This window comes from Arvicanthis niloticus, chromosome 3, assembly GCF_011762505.2.
Source record: "Arvicanthis niloticus isolate mArvNil1 chromosome 3, mArvNil1.pat.X, whole genome shotgun sequence".
Taxonomy (NCBI): domain Eukaryota; kingdom Metazoa; phylum Chordata; class Mammalia; order Rodentia; family Muridae; genus Arvicanthis; species Arvicanthis niloticus.
In genome coordinates, this window is record NC_047660.1 from 1,583,210 (window position 1) to 1,600,603 (window position 17,394).

The 17,394-nt window shown below is 42.1% G+C and overlaps 1 protein-coding gene across 5 annotated transcripts in view; it reads left to right on the forward strand.

Annotated features, from left to right (window-relative positions):
* The window catches only part of Tmtc4 (transmembrane O-mannosyltransferase targeting cadherins 4), a 59,204-nt gene extending 42,678 nt beyond the window's left edge, over positions 1 to 16,526 (forward strand). For 3 of the 5 annotated variants that reach the window (XM_034498314.2, XM_034498319.2, XM_076930526.1), the window contains 7 exons: positions 1,690 to 1,769; positions 1,886 to 1,993; positions 2,212 to 2,353; positions 7,021 to 7,135; positions 8,622 to 8,734; positions 14,180 to 14,249; positions 15,328 to 15,623. In XM_034498314.2, the coding sequence (XP_034354205.1) occupies positions 1,690 to 1,769; positions 1,886 to 1,993; positions 2,212 to 2,353; positions 7,021 to 7,135; positions 8,622 to 8,734; positions 14,180 to 14,249; positions 15,328 to 15,476 (777 nt within the window). In that variant the 3' untranslated portion in view covers positions 15,477 to 15,623. Of the gene's footprint in view, positions 1 to 1,689; positions 1,770 to 1,885; positions 1,994 to 2,211; positions 2,354 to 7,020; positions 7,136 to 8,621; positions 8,735 to 14,179; positions 14,250 to 15,327 lie in introns of all 5 variants that reach the window. The other 2 variants (XM_034498315.2, XM_076930525.1) reach the window with 2 other exon arrangements.
* The last annotated feature ends 868 nt before the right edge of the window (positions 16,527 to 17,394 follow it).

The window sequence follows — 17,394 nt, forward strand, 5'->3', positions numbered from 1 at the left end:
ATTGTATTCTGAATTTTCACCAGGGATAGCCTACTCCTATCCCTGACCCCAGACTTCACAACCTCTTTCCTAAACTGTGAGCAAAATATATTTCTATACTAAAAATTAACAATCTGATAGAGCCTGGAGAGATGGCTCAGTAATTAAGAGCACTGACTACTGTTTCATAGGATCTGGGTTCAATTCCCAGCACTAACATGACAGCTCACAGCTGTCTATAACTCCAGTTCCGGGGGATCTAACACCTTCACCGACATACATGCAAGCAAAACACCAATGTATATTAAAGAACAACAAAGCAGCCTGTGTCATTCTGTCATACCAAAAGAAAACAGAATAAGACTGCTCACATCAGGTTAGAGAAGAGACATGGAGACAGGGAAGTTGGGTGAAGACAACAGTAAAGAGGTGTCTGGTCACCAACAAACACCTAGAAGACAAGCCAGGCTAGAAGAGTCTCCTCAAGCTAGGACTTTTAGAACTGAGACTGGCAGTGCTGTTAGGGTTTATGAGACCTTGTCATGACAGCCCAAGGGCACAACTAACTTGATCTTGTTGCTTTCAAGCTGTGCTTTCACCAGCCTGCTGTTGCCTGGCTAACCATAGTAGTGGCCATCCTGAGTTCCTGCCCTCAGTACCCCAGGACCTTGAGCCTCTTGCCCAACGCCAGCTTCCTCCCATCCCTGAACTCTGCCTGGGCTGCCTCCTCTTCCCAGGACATCCTTCATGGCAAACCTTTCCTGGGAGCTACTTTAGATCCCAGCCAGAAAAAAAATCCATCTCACAAAACGTTTTCTTAGACTCTCTGAAACCAGGACATAACCTTTTCTGCACAGCCCTTGAGGCCTGTGACAGGTAGTGGTTTAGTTGTTAGCCAGGGGTGCTATGAAGTACAGCTTTGGGCTTTTGCTGCCATGATGTCCTCAGCTGGTGCCTGGAGGATGAGGGATGGTCGATGTTATTTGGTACCCTCTAGTTTAGGCTGCCATGAGAGAACAGTATGGGCTAGGGTTTAAACAGCAAATCTGGAAGCAAGGGAACTTACATTGAAGGCAGAACCCTCTTCTAGTTCAGGGACAGCCATCTTTCAGAGAAACCCTTGCATAACAGAGGAAGTGAGGGGCCCACCTTTATGACCTATTCACCTTCTAAAGTCCTTACCCTCTAACTCCTTAGGTTAGGAGTTGGGATGTCATTGTATGAATTTGGGGAGGGGGACAAAAACATCCCACTCATGGCTCAAGAAGCAGAATGCATACAATGGTACCACAGGAATATGCTGGACCAGCAAGGACTGGATTTAGGGAAAGTGATAGTGGTACTTTTGTTTTGGGACTGTAGGTGACTGACTGTGATCTCAGCTCTGAGGTGCCTGGGAGAGGAAAGCATGGAGCTTTCTAGAACAGTTTAGTTTTGTGAGTTTCTGGTTTTCTCTGGGGTGATGTAGTTATCTTCCTTCCACTCATGTTTACAGCTATCTGCTTATGACCTCCCTGACTTGTAGGTCATTTTCACAGCTTCTTACATAGGCCTTCCACCCTCCCCAGTAGGGCTTTTAAATTCTGGCCAGCGATATATTTATATTTTAATTCCTTCCCCTTCTGTCTTCAGTTAGAAGATGCAATAGATGCCCGGCTTTGAACAAAGAAGTCTATGTGCTGATGGCCAAATTGTCACCTGTGTTTTCAGGTTCACTACAACATTGGCAAAAACCTAGCTGATCAAGGCAACCAAACAGCGGCCATCAAATATTATCGGGAAGCAGTTAGGTACGCAGTTGTATGCATGGGCCATCACTTTCTGAAATGCCTGTTGGTCTTGGCTAAGTGTTAGCTAAAAACAGCCAAACAGTGACAGACTGTGTGACTTTTCTCTGCATTTCCAGACTGAATCCCAAGTACGTTCATGCCATGAATAACCTTGGAAATATCTTAAAAGAAAGGAATGAGCTACAGGAAGCTGAAGAGCTGCTGTCATTGGCTGTCCAAATACAGTAAGCTTCGGTTCTCTTCTCTTCTCTTCTCTTCTCTTCTCTTCTCTTCTCTTCTCTTCTCTTCTCTTCTCTTCTCTTCTCTTCTCTTCTCTTCTCTTCTCTTCTCTTCTTTTCTTAACATTCTGCCAGGAACAAAGAGTGAAATCTCTGGGTTTGGGCAGTCATCTAATCTCCTCATTTTCTTGTTTATCTTTTGTTAAAAAAAAATGTTTTTCCAGGCCAGACTTTGCAGCCGCATGGATGAATTTGGGTATAGTTCAGAACAGCCTGAAACGATTTGAGGAGGCAGAGCAAAGCTACCGAACAGCAATTAAACACAGGCGGAAATACCCAGACTGTTACTACAACCTCGGGCGGCTGGTAAGGGCAGGCGGCCCCATTTCCCATCACCTAAAATAGCATGACCTTCTTACACCTATCCAGCACTTTCCACATTATAAAAGCCCTCTACTTGTGTTTATCTCCTTTGAAAGTAGTATACACTGTTGACGTTCTAATTAATGAGCCATCCAAACTGAATGACTCCAATTTATAAAAATCACAAAGGCAATAGATTAAATGAAATTCTGTATGTCCTTTCTGTCCTGGAAAACATGCTCCAAGGATTTGCTTCCTGATAAAGATTGAATTTTTTTGTTTGTTTGTTTTTAAAACATGAATTCAATAGAAACTAAGACTTAAAAACAAACCTGTAGCTGATTTTCTGAGCTTCCTTGTTCTCTTTCCCCAAGGGAGCAGATCTCTTTCTTTGCAAGGGGTCATCCTCCCCAAAAGGACGGCTTCAGGAGTATTTATCTGAAAGGGCCTTACAGTTACTTAATGGGCATAGAAACTAAGGTGTTTGAATTGCTCTATATTTCTGTTTCTTAATAAAATATTTAAGGAAATCTGATTGCTCTTAATTTTCTTGGAAAAGAAAATAATGAGGCTCAAACAGCATAATTCTTTAAATAGGAGTCATTAGATTGACTAGGTAAATTTGATAAGGGAAATAAAATTGATCTGTCTGAGCCAAAGTGGATTGTACACACAGAGATGGACCAAACATCTAAAAAGAGTGTATAGCTTCACAAGTAGGTAGCATCCACAAGTTTAAAAAAAAAAATCTTGCTTATCTTCATTTGAAATACATGCATGACTCTCCATTTTTACCATGACATCCATGACTCTCCATTTTTACCGTGACATGCATGACTCTGGTCTTTAGGACGTTTGTTTCTTTAATGATGAGCTATGATTTTATTGATTGCACAGGTAGAATGAACAGAGGAAACAAAATGGCCAGGCTCATGGTGGCAAAGAAAAAGACTGACTTTCTAATGCTGGACAAGTCACTTTGAGTAGACAGACAATGCTTGTATTATAAATTTTAGAATAAAACACAAACCTTGTTTTAGTTTTATGTATGATGAGTATGAGAAGAAGACACCATCTCTAGGAATCTACTCCAGTGTCAGAAAGGGTACTTCCTGCAGGGTACAGTAGAGCAGAGACATCACAATCTCTGACCCCAAGGAGCAGATTCCCTTGTCTCTGTCAGCTGTCTCCAGGTCTCCTGGGCCCTGGGTGTTTTTACATTCCAAAATGCAAATTTTTGATCTGTTTTGTACTAATGTGCTGAAGCGGGTTTCTCCCAGAAACCAGAAGACTAAGTGCTAAGGCTCTTCTAAGGGTGAGCTGGGGTTGGGGGGGCTCTTGAAAACCCCATGACAGTGTGAGTAGAGACCAAAACTGCAGTCACATACAAACCAGGGCGAGTCCTCAGAGTTAACAAAGGGAGGGTGTGCTGGCTGGAGGGAGCAGATGAGTTAACCTAAATCTATGTATGGAGGTGGAAGGACTGTTTGATGAGCCAGTTAAATTAGCAGTTAAATGACATCAGACTGGTTCCTGTGAAGTCTTTGGTGTTTCCCCTTTTCTAGAGGTAGCTCCTTTCAGGTCACCAAGCAAGTGTGCACACCTGCAGCTTCCACATTAAATTCTACAGTCATCTCTTCCTCACTATTCACTGCCCATCACTGCAGTTGCTTGGGATTTGGGAATCAGAATCTATGCTAAGTGAACCTAATAAGAGGAGCTTCCAAAGAAAAGAACACAGAATATAAAGTATAAGCTTAGATAGTGAACTCTAGTCTTGGTCTGTATGATGCTTTCTTTGACTGTGATGATCATTCATAGCTCCAAAATGATGGAGATGACAGCATTGTTTACCCATTGTGCTACCCTGAAGTGGCATTACCACAGGGTCTGTTGTGTATGGTTGTCACTCTCCGTTGTGGTTTAATTATCCAGCTTTTGCCCTTGACAACTTAAAAGCATTAAGGCTTAATCTCCAACACCTCAACCAGCTCACTTATATATCCACAAATAAATAAAAGGACTTTAATAGCTTTAAGGTGTCTGTTTTAGAAGTTGCATTTTTATAATGAGAGATAAATATTTGCTTTGATTTGTGGACTCTGGTAAGAAGGGGATATAATGCCTTTCTTATTTCTCTATATTATAATTTCTCTATAATGACAGAGGAAATGGGAGAAGCTGGATTACTTGTGACATGGCGCTGATCCTTGAGGGTGGGGGTGTCAGTGATTTGGAGGAGAAGACTGTTGACTGTACTGACTGGTCATTACATCAGCCATGGTGGGCTTTAGAAAAGGAAAGGCTTGCTAAGTGTTTTAAATAGGGAAGGCTTACACAGGGAATTGGTCAGACAGTTGTAGAAATTAAAAGATGCAAATATTAGTGCAGAGATCAATAATGAAAAGAAATTCATAAGTTTAGGGGAAGCATGCGGATGGACAGAGGACTAACCTCAGATGAAGCTACCTTTTAGAGGAAGATGACTGCTTCCAGCCTTGGGACAGTGGAAGAGGGGATGGAGCCATTCTGAGACAGTCAGTAGCAGAATGAGAGGTAGGGGAGAAGCGTGGTCCTCTGCCCTATCCTTCTGAGGCTGGGAGAAAGAGTCAGAGGGTAAAGGACCCATGAGGGCTGGTAGGTGAATAACACCTCTACTCCCTGATGAGTATTAAATCACCATCATTGTTGTTTCTCTGCTTCCTTAAAGTGTGTATAAAGGAAGAGTAGCCATGGCGACAAAATGAAAACTCCTTATCTGGTTCCCCTTCAACAAAACAACAGTCAGTAATAGAGGGAACAACTAGGAAACATCCGGAGAACTTGTGTTGTATAGCAAATTTACAGTGTCATCACTGACTCCATCCAAGTGACTGTGATGTGTAATACACACCAGAGAGAACTAACTGACTTAGACACCCGATGCAGGGCCTAAGTTTAATGTTTGGTATATTTAAAGAGCCCTATTTAGTTGAATTTTTATACCATTTCCTAATGGTTCTAAAGGGGAAAAAAACATTCTAAGTATCAGGAAAATTTTGAGGAAATTCTCTAACAAAAAGATGTTTGTAAATGTTTTCGTAATTCATTTAACCTCTTATCACCTATTTGTTGTATGGAACATAGGACAACTCACAATGTTTCTGTCATCCAGTGGGAAATGGGCTTAGTAAGCAGAAGGAAATAATAAGCTAAAGCTGCCATAGATTCCTGTCATAGGGACTTCATGCAGAGCTTAGGGATGGAGTATATTCAGATGAAATATACCTTTGACCTGAGTTGAAGAGGGTCGGATTACCTGCTAAAGAATCCATTGCAAGATAGGGAAATTACGTTTTCTGTACAAGTATGAGGACCTGAGTTCAGGTCCCCAGAACTCTGTGTGAATACCATGTGGGCATGATGACCCGTGGAGTTGGTGCTCCCAGAGAAAGCTGGCTAGTGAGAGTAGCCATTTTAGTGAGTTCTGGGATAAACTGAGAGACCACACCTCAAAGAAGAAAGCGAAAGAGGCATGGAAGATGATTGCTGGCATCAGCCTTGGGCCCCCAGATGCAGGTGCTCACATGTGCACATGTACCCATACACATGCAGAAACATACACACAAGCACACGAACATACCACACACACACAAATGGAAAAAAGAGAAGAATCCATCACTTTGTCCCTCTGACTTTTGCTGACTGTGCGGATTAGAGCTATCTGTTTTATATTGTTAAGGATGTTAAGTGAAATCTCCTGTCCAGAGAAAGCAAAGATGATGCTCTTCTTCCCAAACAAGCAGAGAGGATCCAGACTGCTGAGGGATTTTATGTGACTATATGGGTCTCCAAAAAGTTTGCAAAATATATCTGAATGGCTCATTTGTATTTTGAGTTTAGGTATTCATAAGAGGTTACTAAACCATTCTTCATAAGCAAATTAGGCATGTGGCATGCATGTGTGCTCTCCCCACACCCACCCCAGTCACTTCTGGGGGGGGGGGTGAGCCTGTGTGTGTGCATGTGGAGGCCAAATATCAACCTTGTCTTCCTCTGTGGCTCTCCTCCTTAGGTTTTGAGGCAGGGTCTCACTGTTTCAGACCTTGCCATTTCAACTAGGTTTGCTGCCCAGTAAGCTTCCTGGGGTCCACCTTTCTCTGCCCTCCACCCAGTTTTAGGGTTGCATGTATATGCGAACAGGCTTAGCTTTATGCAAATGCTGAGCCATTTCCCAAGCCTACTACACCTTTCTGATTATACCGAATACTCATTTACTGGTCTAAATAATACTTTATCAAAGATAGACTACAGGGTCCTTTCTGGAACAGAATCACCAGTGTTTTTCAGTAGCTTGAAGTGTTATGTCATACTTGTAATCAGCACATAATAGGTTATAAGGTTTCTTGGCTCAGGACCCAGGACACCTAGTTCTACCCCTGTCCTTCCATCTCTAGATGTGTGGCCAAGCAAGTCACTCATTTCCCTGTTGCCTTGGTTCCTGAATCTGTAAAGCTCAGATTATGATGGCATGTACTCACTGGGACTGTCCTTTCAAGTACACGGGTTGATATGGAGAAGTAATGTGGTAGTTCTTGTTTGTTTTGTGGTATTTTGTGACAGTGTCATAGAGAGGGAACAAGGAAGAAGAGTTGAAATATTGACTCTGGGGGCCGGGTCTTTATTTTCAGTATGCAGATCTAAATCGCCATGTGGATGCATTGAACGCTTGGAGAAATGCCACCGTACTGAAGCCGGAGCACAGCCTGGCGTGGAACAACATGATCATACTTTTGGACAACACAGGTGCAGAGAAGGAGATGATGAGAAGGTGTTCCACCATCTGTCAGTTCTGTGGGCTAATCAAGGAATGCAGACCAGTGTCATTACCACAGGCTAGTCAGGACACACTGGTGACCAGTCTTAGTCCTACAGTTTGAAAAATAAGTAATCTGGGTGTGGTGGTGCCCTGCTTTAATCCCAGCCCTTGGCAGCAAGAGGCAGGCAGATCTCTTGAGTTTGAGGCCAGCTGGGATAGTGCAGTGAGACTCCAGAAAAGAAAAGAAAGAAGTGGGTGGAGGAAGGGAGGGAGGAAGAATGAAAATCAGTCTGGGTTAATTGGTCTTAACAAAAATAACTGTTTATCTAGAGGCTGGAGAGATGGCTCAATCAGTAAAATGTTCACAGTGCAGGCATGAGGCCCCAAGTCCAACCCTCCTTACCCACATAAAAGCCTAGGCATGGTGGTAGATACCATACAACCCCAACCCTGGGGAAATAGAAACAGGAGATCCCTGGGAGTTTACTAGCCAGCTAGATTAACCTAATTAGTGAGCTCCAAGTTCAGTGAGAACCCTGGCCTTGTCTTAAAAAATAAAGCAGATACCAATTGAAGAAGACACCTGATGCTGACTTCTCACCACACATGCAGCACCCAGTATACACAATAATGCTAATGTCTGTCTAGAAAGTGAAGTTTCCTAACATATCTGAACATATTGTGATGGACATCATAACATACTGAGAATTAGTGTTGAGTCATGGAGGAGGGTGTATGATCAGGTCTCATTTATTCTGAGGCCCACCACTGAGCCATACTACCCTCCAGTATGCTGGAAACATCTAGGGGGACACGTAGGATCTGCTTGCAGGTCTATAGTGAGAGCAGTGGTTTCTTAGTTAAAATATAATGCTGATGACTAGAACTGATTTCTCAGCCCATAGTAGACCAGATTGAACCAGTTGGGGGGGGGGGGGGCTCTGCTACCCTCGTTTTGCTATCTTACAATATTGGAGATCAGTCCCAGGGCCTTGCATGTGGTAGGCAAGTTCTCTACCAGGTAGCCCTCTCCTGCCTTCTTTATAAAAACCCAACCATCCCTTAAGCAACCTTGGTGGTACTTTGACAGAATTGAAAACTAGTAAGCTATCTAATTGAAAACTAGTAAGCTCCTGTAGATAGGAGATAGATGCTTTTTTTCTAAGACAAATACAAGATATGTACTTGGCTGTAAGAATATCCAGAAGTTAGTGTTGCTTTGCTGTGCTTTATGTCCCAGTTTGGGAATAACTGGTATCTGGGAGAGAATATAGACACAGTCTAAAATGTCTGTTAGTAATATACTGAGCTGCCAAGCCTCTTCCACCCACTAGGTTGTGGGCACATCTTCTCATGTCCTGCTTGGGTTTCCTCAAGTAGTATTTTCAATACTGTGTATCATGCATTCAAGTCCTGCTCTAGAGAGATGAAGACACAAGCACAGTATTGGTTAATTTTAATTTCTCCTCCCAGGTAACTTAGCCCAGGCTGAAGCCGTCGGAAGAGAGGCGCTGCAGTTAATTCCTAATGATCACTCCCTTATGTTCTCATTGGCAAACGTGCTGGGGAAATCCCAGAAATACAAGGTGGGTAAGCCACAGGCCTTGGTGTCCTGCAGTCAGTCGAGCAGCTGACAGGAGCCACAGTGTTTCTTATACCCAGTTGAGTGGAGGGTCAGGCCAGAGCGGGAGCACCAGGGGAGCTCTTGGTCAGATTCTTTTCCTGGAGAAGTTACCTAACAGCTAGATCCGGTGTCCTTTTTCATCAGAAAACAGCTTGTTCCTTGTGGTGAGGGAAGAGAAGCACAGGGAAAGTAACTAGAATAAGCTGCTGGTGCCGGGCTCCTGTGCTACATGGCTGGTATCAAGAAGACTTAGCACAGTGTCATCCTCCCAGGGCACCCTCCTCCTCCTTTGCATGTAGAGTCTAACCCTGCCCTTTCAGTGGGGCAGGAATACTAGGTTTGTCTGTGGGTTCTGTCCTATGCATTTTATAAACCTAGGTTTCTCCTCTGCATTACATGTCATCATCAAGACCCTAGAGGTTTTTGACCATTGAAAATTATAAGATCTTAACTCAGGCACTAAGATGTAGTTCAGTGATAGAAGGCTTGCCTAGGATCTATGAGATCTCCAGACTTGTGCATACGCACACACATACACACACACACTCACACATACACACAGAGCGACACATACACACACAGTTATTGTCTGGGCCTCACTGCCTGTGTACTTTAGGGAACTGTACAGGTCCATGGGGCCAGTTGCCCCGCACTCTATGCTTTATATTCTACACTCTGTACTGTTGAGGGAGCTGGTTAACACAGATTCCTCCCTAGGAGACTCAGCCTGGATTGGGTCAAGTCAGGGGTATTTATTTCTAAATGATATCATGGGCACCTCACACAGACATACTTTGGAAACACTTGGAGAAGTAGTTCCTTTAGAGGAAGAAATATTTCAGGATTGTGATCTGAAAGACATTTGAATTATTACTTAAAATATTAATTATTTTATTAATATTCTTATTAATATTTTATTCTGAATAATTTTATTTCAGAATTATAACATCTATGTTTTATTTTGAACACCTTGAGGCCATGGATATGACTCAAGGCTTAAAAGTAGCGATTAATTTTTCTCTTTAAAGAACCCTACTACTACATTAATCAATACCTTTCCAGTACCATTTCCTTGTATTCTTTAGACATCATTATTAGTTTAATTTCCTATAAGCTATTTTATGAGTTTCTATCATTTTTGAATATTGGTAAATTTAGGTTTTACTATACATTTTTAGTTATAGCTTTTGTTCTAAAAAAAAAAGTGGCTTTTTGAGTTGTTTCATTTTAGTTTTTATACCTCTATGTGGGGGAAGGGTGGGTCAGTAAGAATGAACCAGGAGACTCAGTCCTCCATTGACCCAGCTACCTACAGCAAGTCTTCAAGATGCTGATTCCGTGATCACTGTATTGATTTTTCTATCATCCTGCAGTCTATAAAGTGCAATTTCTATTATGGGAATTGAGCCCAGGGTTCATTTGGCTTCCTGTTCACATTGCCCCCCACCCCATAAGTAGAAAATACTCCATGTAACAGAATGGTACAATTGGTTGCCCATCTGTACACATTTTTATCCTAATGGGCAAGGCCAGAGTGCTGAGCCTATGATGAGGAAACAAAATGAAATCTGAAATAAGGAGCTCACTTTGAGCTCTTAGGTAGCTACCAGCAGGGAGCATGATGGGACTTTTCCAGCCAGGGCTTCAGCCAGCCTAGTCCAGCCATGGAGCCAGCATCTCATACTTTTTTTTTTTTTTTAAGTTAAGAGTTTAGAATGTAAACATTTGTTTAGCCTTTCTCTCACAATAGGAGGAGGATATCTTTTGTTCTTGGCCTGTGGGGTGCCCTGTCCTGCATGTTGACTGCATGTTGACAGAGCCCTGGGCAGATCAATAGGGAGATAGGGACTTAGGGAAAATAATGTCTTACAGGATTGGTGGGCTCATCTTTTAGCCCAGGGATTGGGAGGGAGGGAAGGAGGGAGGGAGGGAGGGAGGGAGGGAGGGAGGGAGGGAGGGAGGGAGGGAGGGAGGGAAGGAAAGTAAAAATGTGTGTGTGTGTGTGTGTGTGTGTGTGTGTGTGTGTGTGTGTGTGTGTTTGGAGCCAGAGGCTGATGTAAGGTATCTTCCTCACTTCCTCAGTCACTGGCTATCTTATTTCTTGAGAGTCTAAGCTGAATCTGGAGCTCAGTGATTCAGCCAAATTGACTGTTGAGAGAAGTCCAGTGATCCTCCTGTCTCTGCCTAACAGTACGCCTACTGTATTCAGTGGTTCTAGTGCCCAATCAAGTGCCCTGGAACCTAACAGCAGTCACTCACCTGTCCATCATTCAGTTTGTTCTTCTATAAAGTGAAGATAGCAGTCTGCCTGACTTCTGGTAGCATGATAGGAGAACATGCATAAGGGTGGAATTTGCATCTATTGAATGATAAATACATGCATGCAAAAAGATGTTAGCTTAATTATCATTAAATGAACCTCTGTGGATCACTTTTAAACTCATTAAACTTTATGTTGCTTCCCAGTTCGGGGCTAAGGTGGGAGAGCCAAGGTGATGTTCAGTTCTTCCCATGATACTTCCTAGCCACCCCTTTCTGCATTGCTCAGTCACTGCTTTGGTATTTAAGAGCAGGTCACAGAGAGAGAGAGGTTTCCCAAACTCCGGTCAGGTGTGCCACACTGATAAGAACTCTTTGGTTTCTCTCACATAGGTTCTACCCGATTTATTTGCTTTATTTGTTTATTTATATCTGCTTATTTAAGAGGCTGAGTCTTGCTATATTGGCATTCTTTGATCCTCCTACCTCGGCCTCCTAAGTACCTGGGAGGATTCCACATCCAGCTATGCTTCTCTTTAAGTAAATATTTATTAAATTTCTCAATCTTTTTATTTTATGTCTGGTTACCACATGTGTGCATTGCCCAAGGAGGCCAGAAAAAAACATCAGATTTCTTGAGGCTGGAGTTACACATGGTTGTTAGAAGCCATGTGAGTGGTGGGAATCCAACTTGGGATCTCTGCAAATGCAATATGTTTGACTGCTGGGCCATCTTTCCAGCCCTTTGAATATATTTTTAAACACAGATACATGTATTTTAAAAGGAAATATCATGTCATGATTAGAATTATAGGGTAGCTAAGAAGTGGAAGTTTTATTCAGTCTCAGCTATTTAACCATCCCAGGCATAGGCTCTGAGCCTGGGGTTACCCTCTGTTAGCTTTAAAAAGAGATTGGCCCATGGTAGAGGGTGTGAGCCACCAGCCGCCAGTTGCACAGACGTTTACCTGAGTGAATCTAAAGGTAGCTGATCTTCCTGCCATTGGTTTCAATGGCACATTAGATTGTCCCCTTTCCCTGGGTCATGGCTTTTAGGACAGGCCATCAGAGGGCACAGGCTTGGTCTTAAGGAACCACTGCTGCTGTGGCATTTTGTCTTCCAGGTCCTCTCTACCCACATCTCCACTTGTTCTAAAAACCCAAATTGCAAGGCCATTTCCAGCTCTAAACCTTTGTTAAATGCAGTGTTTAATGTGCTAGGGAAGAGAGTATATTCTTTTTCCTTTGTGTTGATAAACAAAGTCTCCAATTTTAAATGATGGCCTTATCTAATCATTGCCTGGACCTAGAACCATGCAGATCTCTCCATGGGCCAGTTGATAAGAGTTCTCTGCTTTCTTGAGCGAGGCCATTAAAGGCAGATGGGATAGATGAGCATGCCATGGGCTTTGAACCCCTTTACCCCTAGGCTCATCCCCAGGTTCAGATGCAGCCCAGGGCTGCTGAAGCATGCAGTCAAGCAGCCCCAGTACTTCTGAGGCAGCAGATCCTGCCCACACTCACTCGCTCCCAGACCTGCCCTTTCTGGGACACCCCTTCGTCCACAGGCTGCAGTGTTTTTATTTCTAGACTTGGGAACTTGATTCAAGCTTCCTCTCCGATCTTCTGGTCCCCCTGTCGAGTTCAACCTTGCCATCAGAAATAGCCATTCCATAAAAATGTGTGAACCTCAATCCCCTGCCCACAGTCAGTGTCACAGTCTACTCTGGTTTCACCAACTCTTCATTACCCAGGGACAGCCATAGCCTTGGCATTTGAGCAGTTAGGGAAATGAGAATTTCTAGGAACCCCTAGAACATGTTATCCATCCCTCAGGTCACTCGCTCCAGCAAATTCCTGTGAGTGCCACAGAGCATCTTAAAGTGGGTCTCATCATCTGGCTCTCTCATTTTCTGTAGTTTTAGGTGTTAGATGAGAATGTTCAAAAATCATCAGAAAAAGCACAGCTGCATAAAACCTTTCTGTCTGGGTTGGTTGGCCTGCAGCTTATCTAAGATGCTGGGCAAACAAACCTTAGGTTCTCTAAAGGCAATTCATCTACATCCTGCTGGAGCCAAAATGTAGAACTGACTCCTTACTGGCATCCTGTATGTCAGACTGATGCCAGTCTGGTGTCTTTATTCAAACCCTTTTAAATAATACTTCTGCACGACCGGGTTTTCTCTGAGCTCTGTGGATTTAGAGTTGTCCACCTAGACAACCAGCCTATTTCCCTGGATACCCATGGGTTATCCCATGGAAAAGAAGCTACTATTCTTGCACTTTAGAAAATGCAGAGGCAAAGAGGCAGAAAGCCCACTCAGAGAAGCCCAAATTACCCCCAGTCTAGCAGCATGGGTTGTATAAGCTCATAAGTTAGTGCCATTTGCAGTGAGCTTGGCTCTACCTATGGGAGACATGCATTGTGGCCTGGGCTTATGTTAGTAGAGAGGTTGGACATCTATCTCTGGGCATCATGGTAGAAAGTAACATCTAGGCTCAGTCTGGTAGAAAACCATGTTACCCTCCTTCATGGTGACCCTACTGCAACTAAGGACAACTTAGAGGAAATGTACAAAAATCATTCCATGCTCACCAGGGACATTTGGTCACAGTCATACACAGTATTGGATGGCTCCCATCATAGGTGGCCATTTCTTCCTCATTCTCTTTGCAAATTCCTGTCGAATGGGGGAAACCAGCCTCATCTGGGATGCAAGGGTGTTCTGGGTTTCTGAGGTGATTAAACAGCTTATTCCCCTACCTGAGAGTCTGCAGTGAGGCCTTTACTTCAGGTTGGGCATGCTGCCCTCATGGGTATCCTTGACAGCTTGGTCCTTTCCTTGTCTGTGCCCTTCCCTCATCAAATCAAATCATCTGATTGTACCCTGAATCAAATCATCTGATTTATGTTGTGAAATCCCAGCCACTTGTGAGGTAGAGCTCACAGGTTTTGCCATCCCCTCTCCTCTGGTCACCACTGTGTTCTACCACCCCTTGTCACCTTCCATGTTGGCTTCTCTAGCCTCTTCTGAGCAAAGCAGTTTCTGGAAAGGATATGGTGATATAAAACAGTGATGCTAGAAAGTAAGATGATTGGTTTTGCTTCATGCATAAGACCTTCTTCTGTATGTATTTTGTTTCATAGGAGTCTGAAGCTTTATTCCTCAAGGCAATTAAAGCAAATCCAAATGTTGCAAGTTACCATGGTAATTTGGGTAAGAAAATTTCCATTTGAATTACATTGAAATTTTGATATTATATACACACACATATATATACCTTATATGTGTATACATGTATATATATGTACATATATGTGTACATGTGTATATATATATATATATACACATATATGTACATATATATACATATATATATAGTCTTTTGCAAAAGCAACTTTTGAAAGGTAACCTGTACTGACCCATCTCAAGTGACTTTTTTCTTAATGGGTTGGTGATACAGCTCAGTGTAGATGTAGTGCTTGCCTAATATACACATCCATGCTCCTGTATCTCATGAAAAACATTCCTTATCCAAATCAGGCTTAGGATGCTGAGGATTCACTTTATTATAACTACCATTTTACAGTCTGATTCTTAGGTTAGAGCCCCTACTTCAGCCTAGAAACACAACTGTTATTTCACCAAAAGGTATATGGACATCTTCATTTAAAATAAATGGTTGTGATTATAGAAACAGCTCAGCAATTAAAAACATTGGATGTTCTTGCAGAGAACCCAAATTTGGTTCCTAGCACCCACATGGAGGCTCACAACCATCTGTAACTTTAGTTCCAGAGAATCTGACATCTTCTAGTCTCCATGGGCACCAGGCACTGCATGCAAGTGGTACACATATATGCATGCAAGCAAAATATTCATAAAATAAAAATAAGTAAATCTTTAAAAATAATAAAGTAAGTTGTGGGCTTTAAAAAAAAAGGAATAAAGTAATAAAGGACTGGACTTTGGCCTAGCCTAAGCTCAGTACACTGCTGACGGCCTACAGGTTTCACAGCAGCACTGAAACAGTCTTATGCCCTTTTTTGTAATAACATTTCTGGAAGCACATGAATCTCATCTAATGATAAGAAGGAACTCATGAGTAATAGGCAGGGCCAGGGAACACTCCCCAGGGTGTGCAGTTACAATAAATAAAGCTTTCAGTACAAACAATATTTTTTTAAACAGTGATTTCTGTAAAGGCTCTGCAAAGGTTCTTTGTGTGTGTGTTTGGGAATCCTGCAAGTTAGTCAGAAGCGCTTCCAACCAAATTCATCTCCTGCTATTTCAGCTGTGCTTTATCATCGCTGGGGACATCTCGACTCAGCCAAGAAACACTATGAGATCTCCTTGCAGCTTGACCCTGTGGCAGTAGGCACCAAGGAGAATTACAGTCTCCTGAGAAGAAAGCTAGAACAAATGCAGAAGAAAGATGTCTGATCTTCCCCTCACGTTTTGAGTTTGTGAGTGTGTGCATGAGGCCTCTGTTCAGATTGTGTGCTTATGTTTAGCCATTTAAAAGTCTCAGACATTTATTTTATTCTATGGTTACTGTTTTTCTATGAAAACAAACACATGCAAAAAGATTACAGCACCAGCAATACATTCTTGAATGCTTGATAGGATTTTTGCATTGAAATTGTATTTTTTCACACAACCCAAGTGTAATTCTAAAATCTGAAAAAAATGAAAACTTTTTTAAAAAACTAAACAGAAAAAAATATTGTTTTGAGTGAATTTTGCTTGTGTTAAACTGCATTTGGGATGTGACTGTCGTGATGAAGTAGAGTGACTTAGACATGCTGTCTCCTACAGTTTCTGTAACCATCTACTATGTCTGTATATTAGCATGTTTATTTAATGACAAGAAAGACTAAATCAAGATTCCTGTTTTCTTTTTAAGTCTCTTTGCAACAGTGTAACTTGAAGTTTGTAAGAAATTATTTATTCACATATTTCTGTTGAGCAGGATAAATAACCGAAGGGGGAATTTTAATGTCTGTGTATTTATCTATATATTTTTTTTCTTTCATAGGAAGGTATGGACTCCCATTCCTTTTTGTGTGTGTATGTATTCTCCAACATGTGTGATGTTAGTACACAGGATAATGCCCCACTGTTGATAGATTACTCCTGCCATACTTTAGGCAGCCTAACATCCTGGTCTCTGTTCTATCCAGTGTACAGAGGACTACCTGTGTGTTTACACTGTGTTTCCATGTTTTTAGCTGTAAAGTGGGTTTCCACCTCACATGATGTAATTACAGACATTACTCTATCCAGAAAATGGAAAGAGAGAAATTCTCTTTCAAAAGAAGTCACAGCTCTGGATTTTGTGCTGTTCTTATAAACTGGGTTTGTTTTTCCTTGTCACATTAGATCTCAACTATTTGTCTACTTAGTTTGTTCTTTATATACTGTTGACCTCATAATTTATGCAGTCCCTTTAAATTCTTATGCAGTAAAATCATTACACAAACTGGCACGAAACTGTCTTGCTTTCTTCTTAGTGGAATGTTTTGTTCCCGCTCCCTTACATAGTACATAATGTTCACTCTTTCTAGTATACGAGTAAAACTGGATCACAGTTTCAGGCTCACTGTCCATTCCTTTCGTGCTACTGTGACAAGACACTTGAGTAACAGTGTAAGGGTGGAGGGGCTGGTTTGGGCTCGGTTTCAGGGTACAGGCTGTTGTAGCAGGGAAGGCATGGTGGCAAGAGCATGAAGCCACTGCTCTGCTTACATCTGCAGTCAGGACACAGCAGTGCATGCTGCTGCTCTGCTTGCTTTCACCTTCTATTCTCTGTAGGTCCCCTGCCTGTGGGGTGCTGCCACTCATATCTATGCTGGTTCTTAACACCTTTCTTCAACCTCCGAAAACATCCTTCCTGATGCATAGGTGAGTCTAAACCCAGTCAAATTTACAACCACAATAACAAACAAAAACCATCATAGGCCTATTTTATTGGATTATATTATGAAGTTATTGACATTCAAATAAAGGATCAATGATAGATCTATATTGATATATTTGATTCTGTAAACTAAATTTTAGAGTACAACTTTCACTTTTAATTAAAAGCAAGTGGAAGAATCAGTGTACAGACAGGAGCCAGGCCTGGTGGTATGTATATATAATCCCATCTACTTGGGAGGAACACCAATTCAATATAAGCCTACATAGGTTATAGAATGAATTCAAGACCACATTGGGCAGCTTACTAAGACCCTGTCTCAAAAGTTGAAAAATAAAAACGACAAATCTGTTAGTCAAGGGTTTTCTAGAGAAAGAGAACCAATAGTGTTTGTGTGTGCGTGGTTGGATTGGTTTACACTGTACTTTCTAGGTTGTCAAA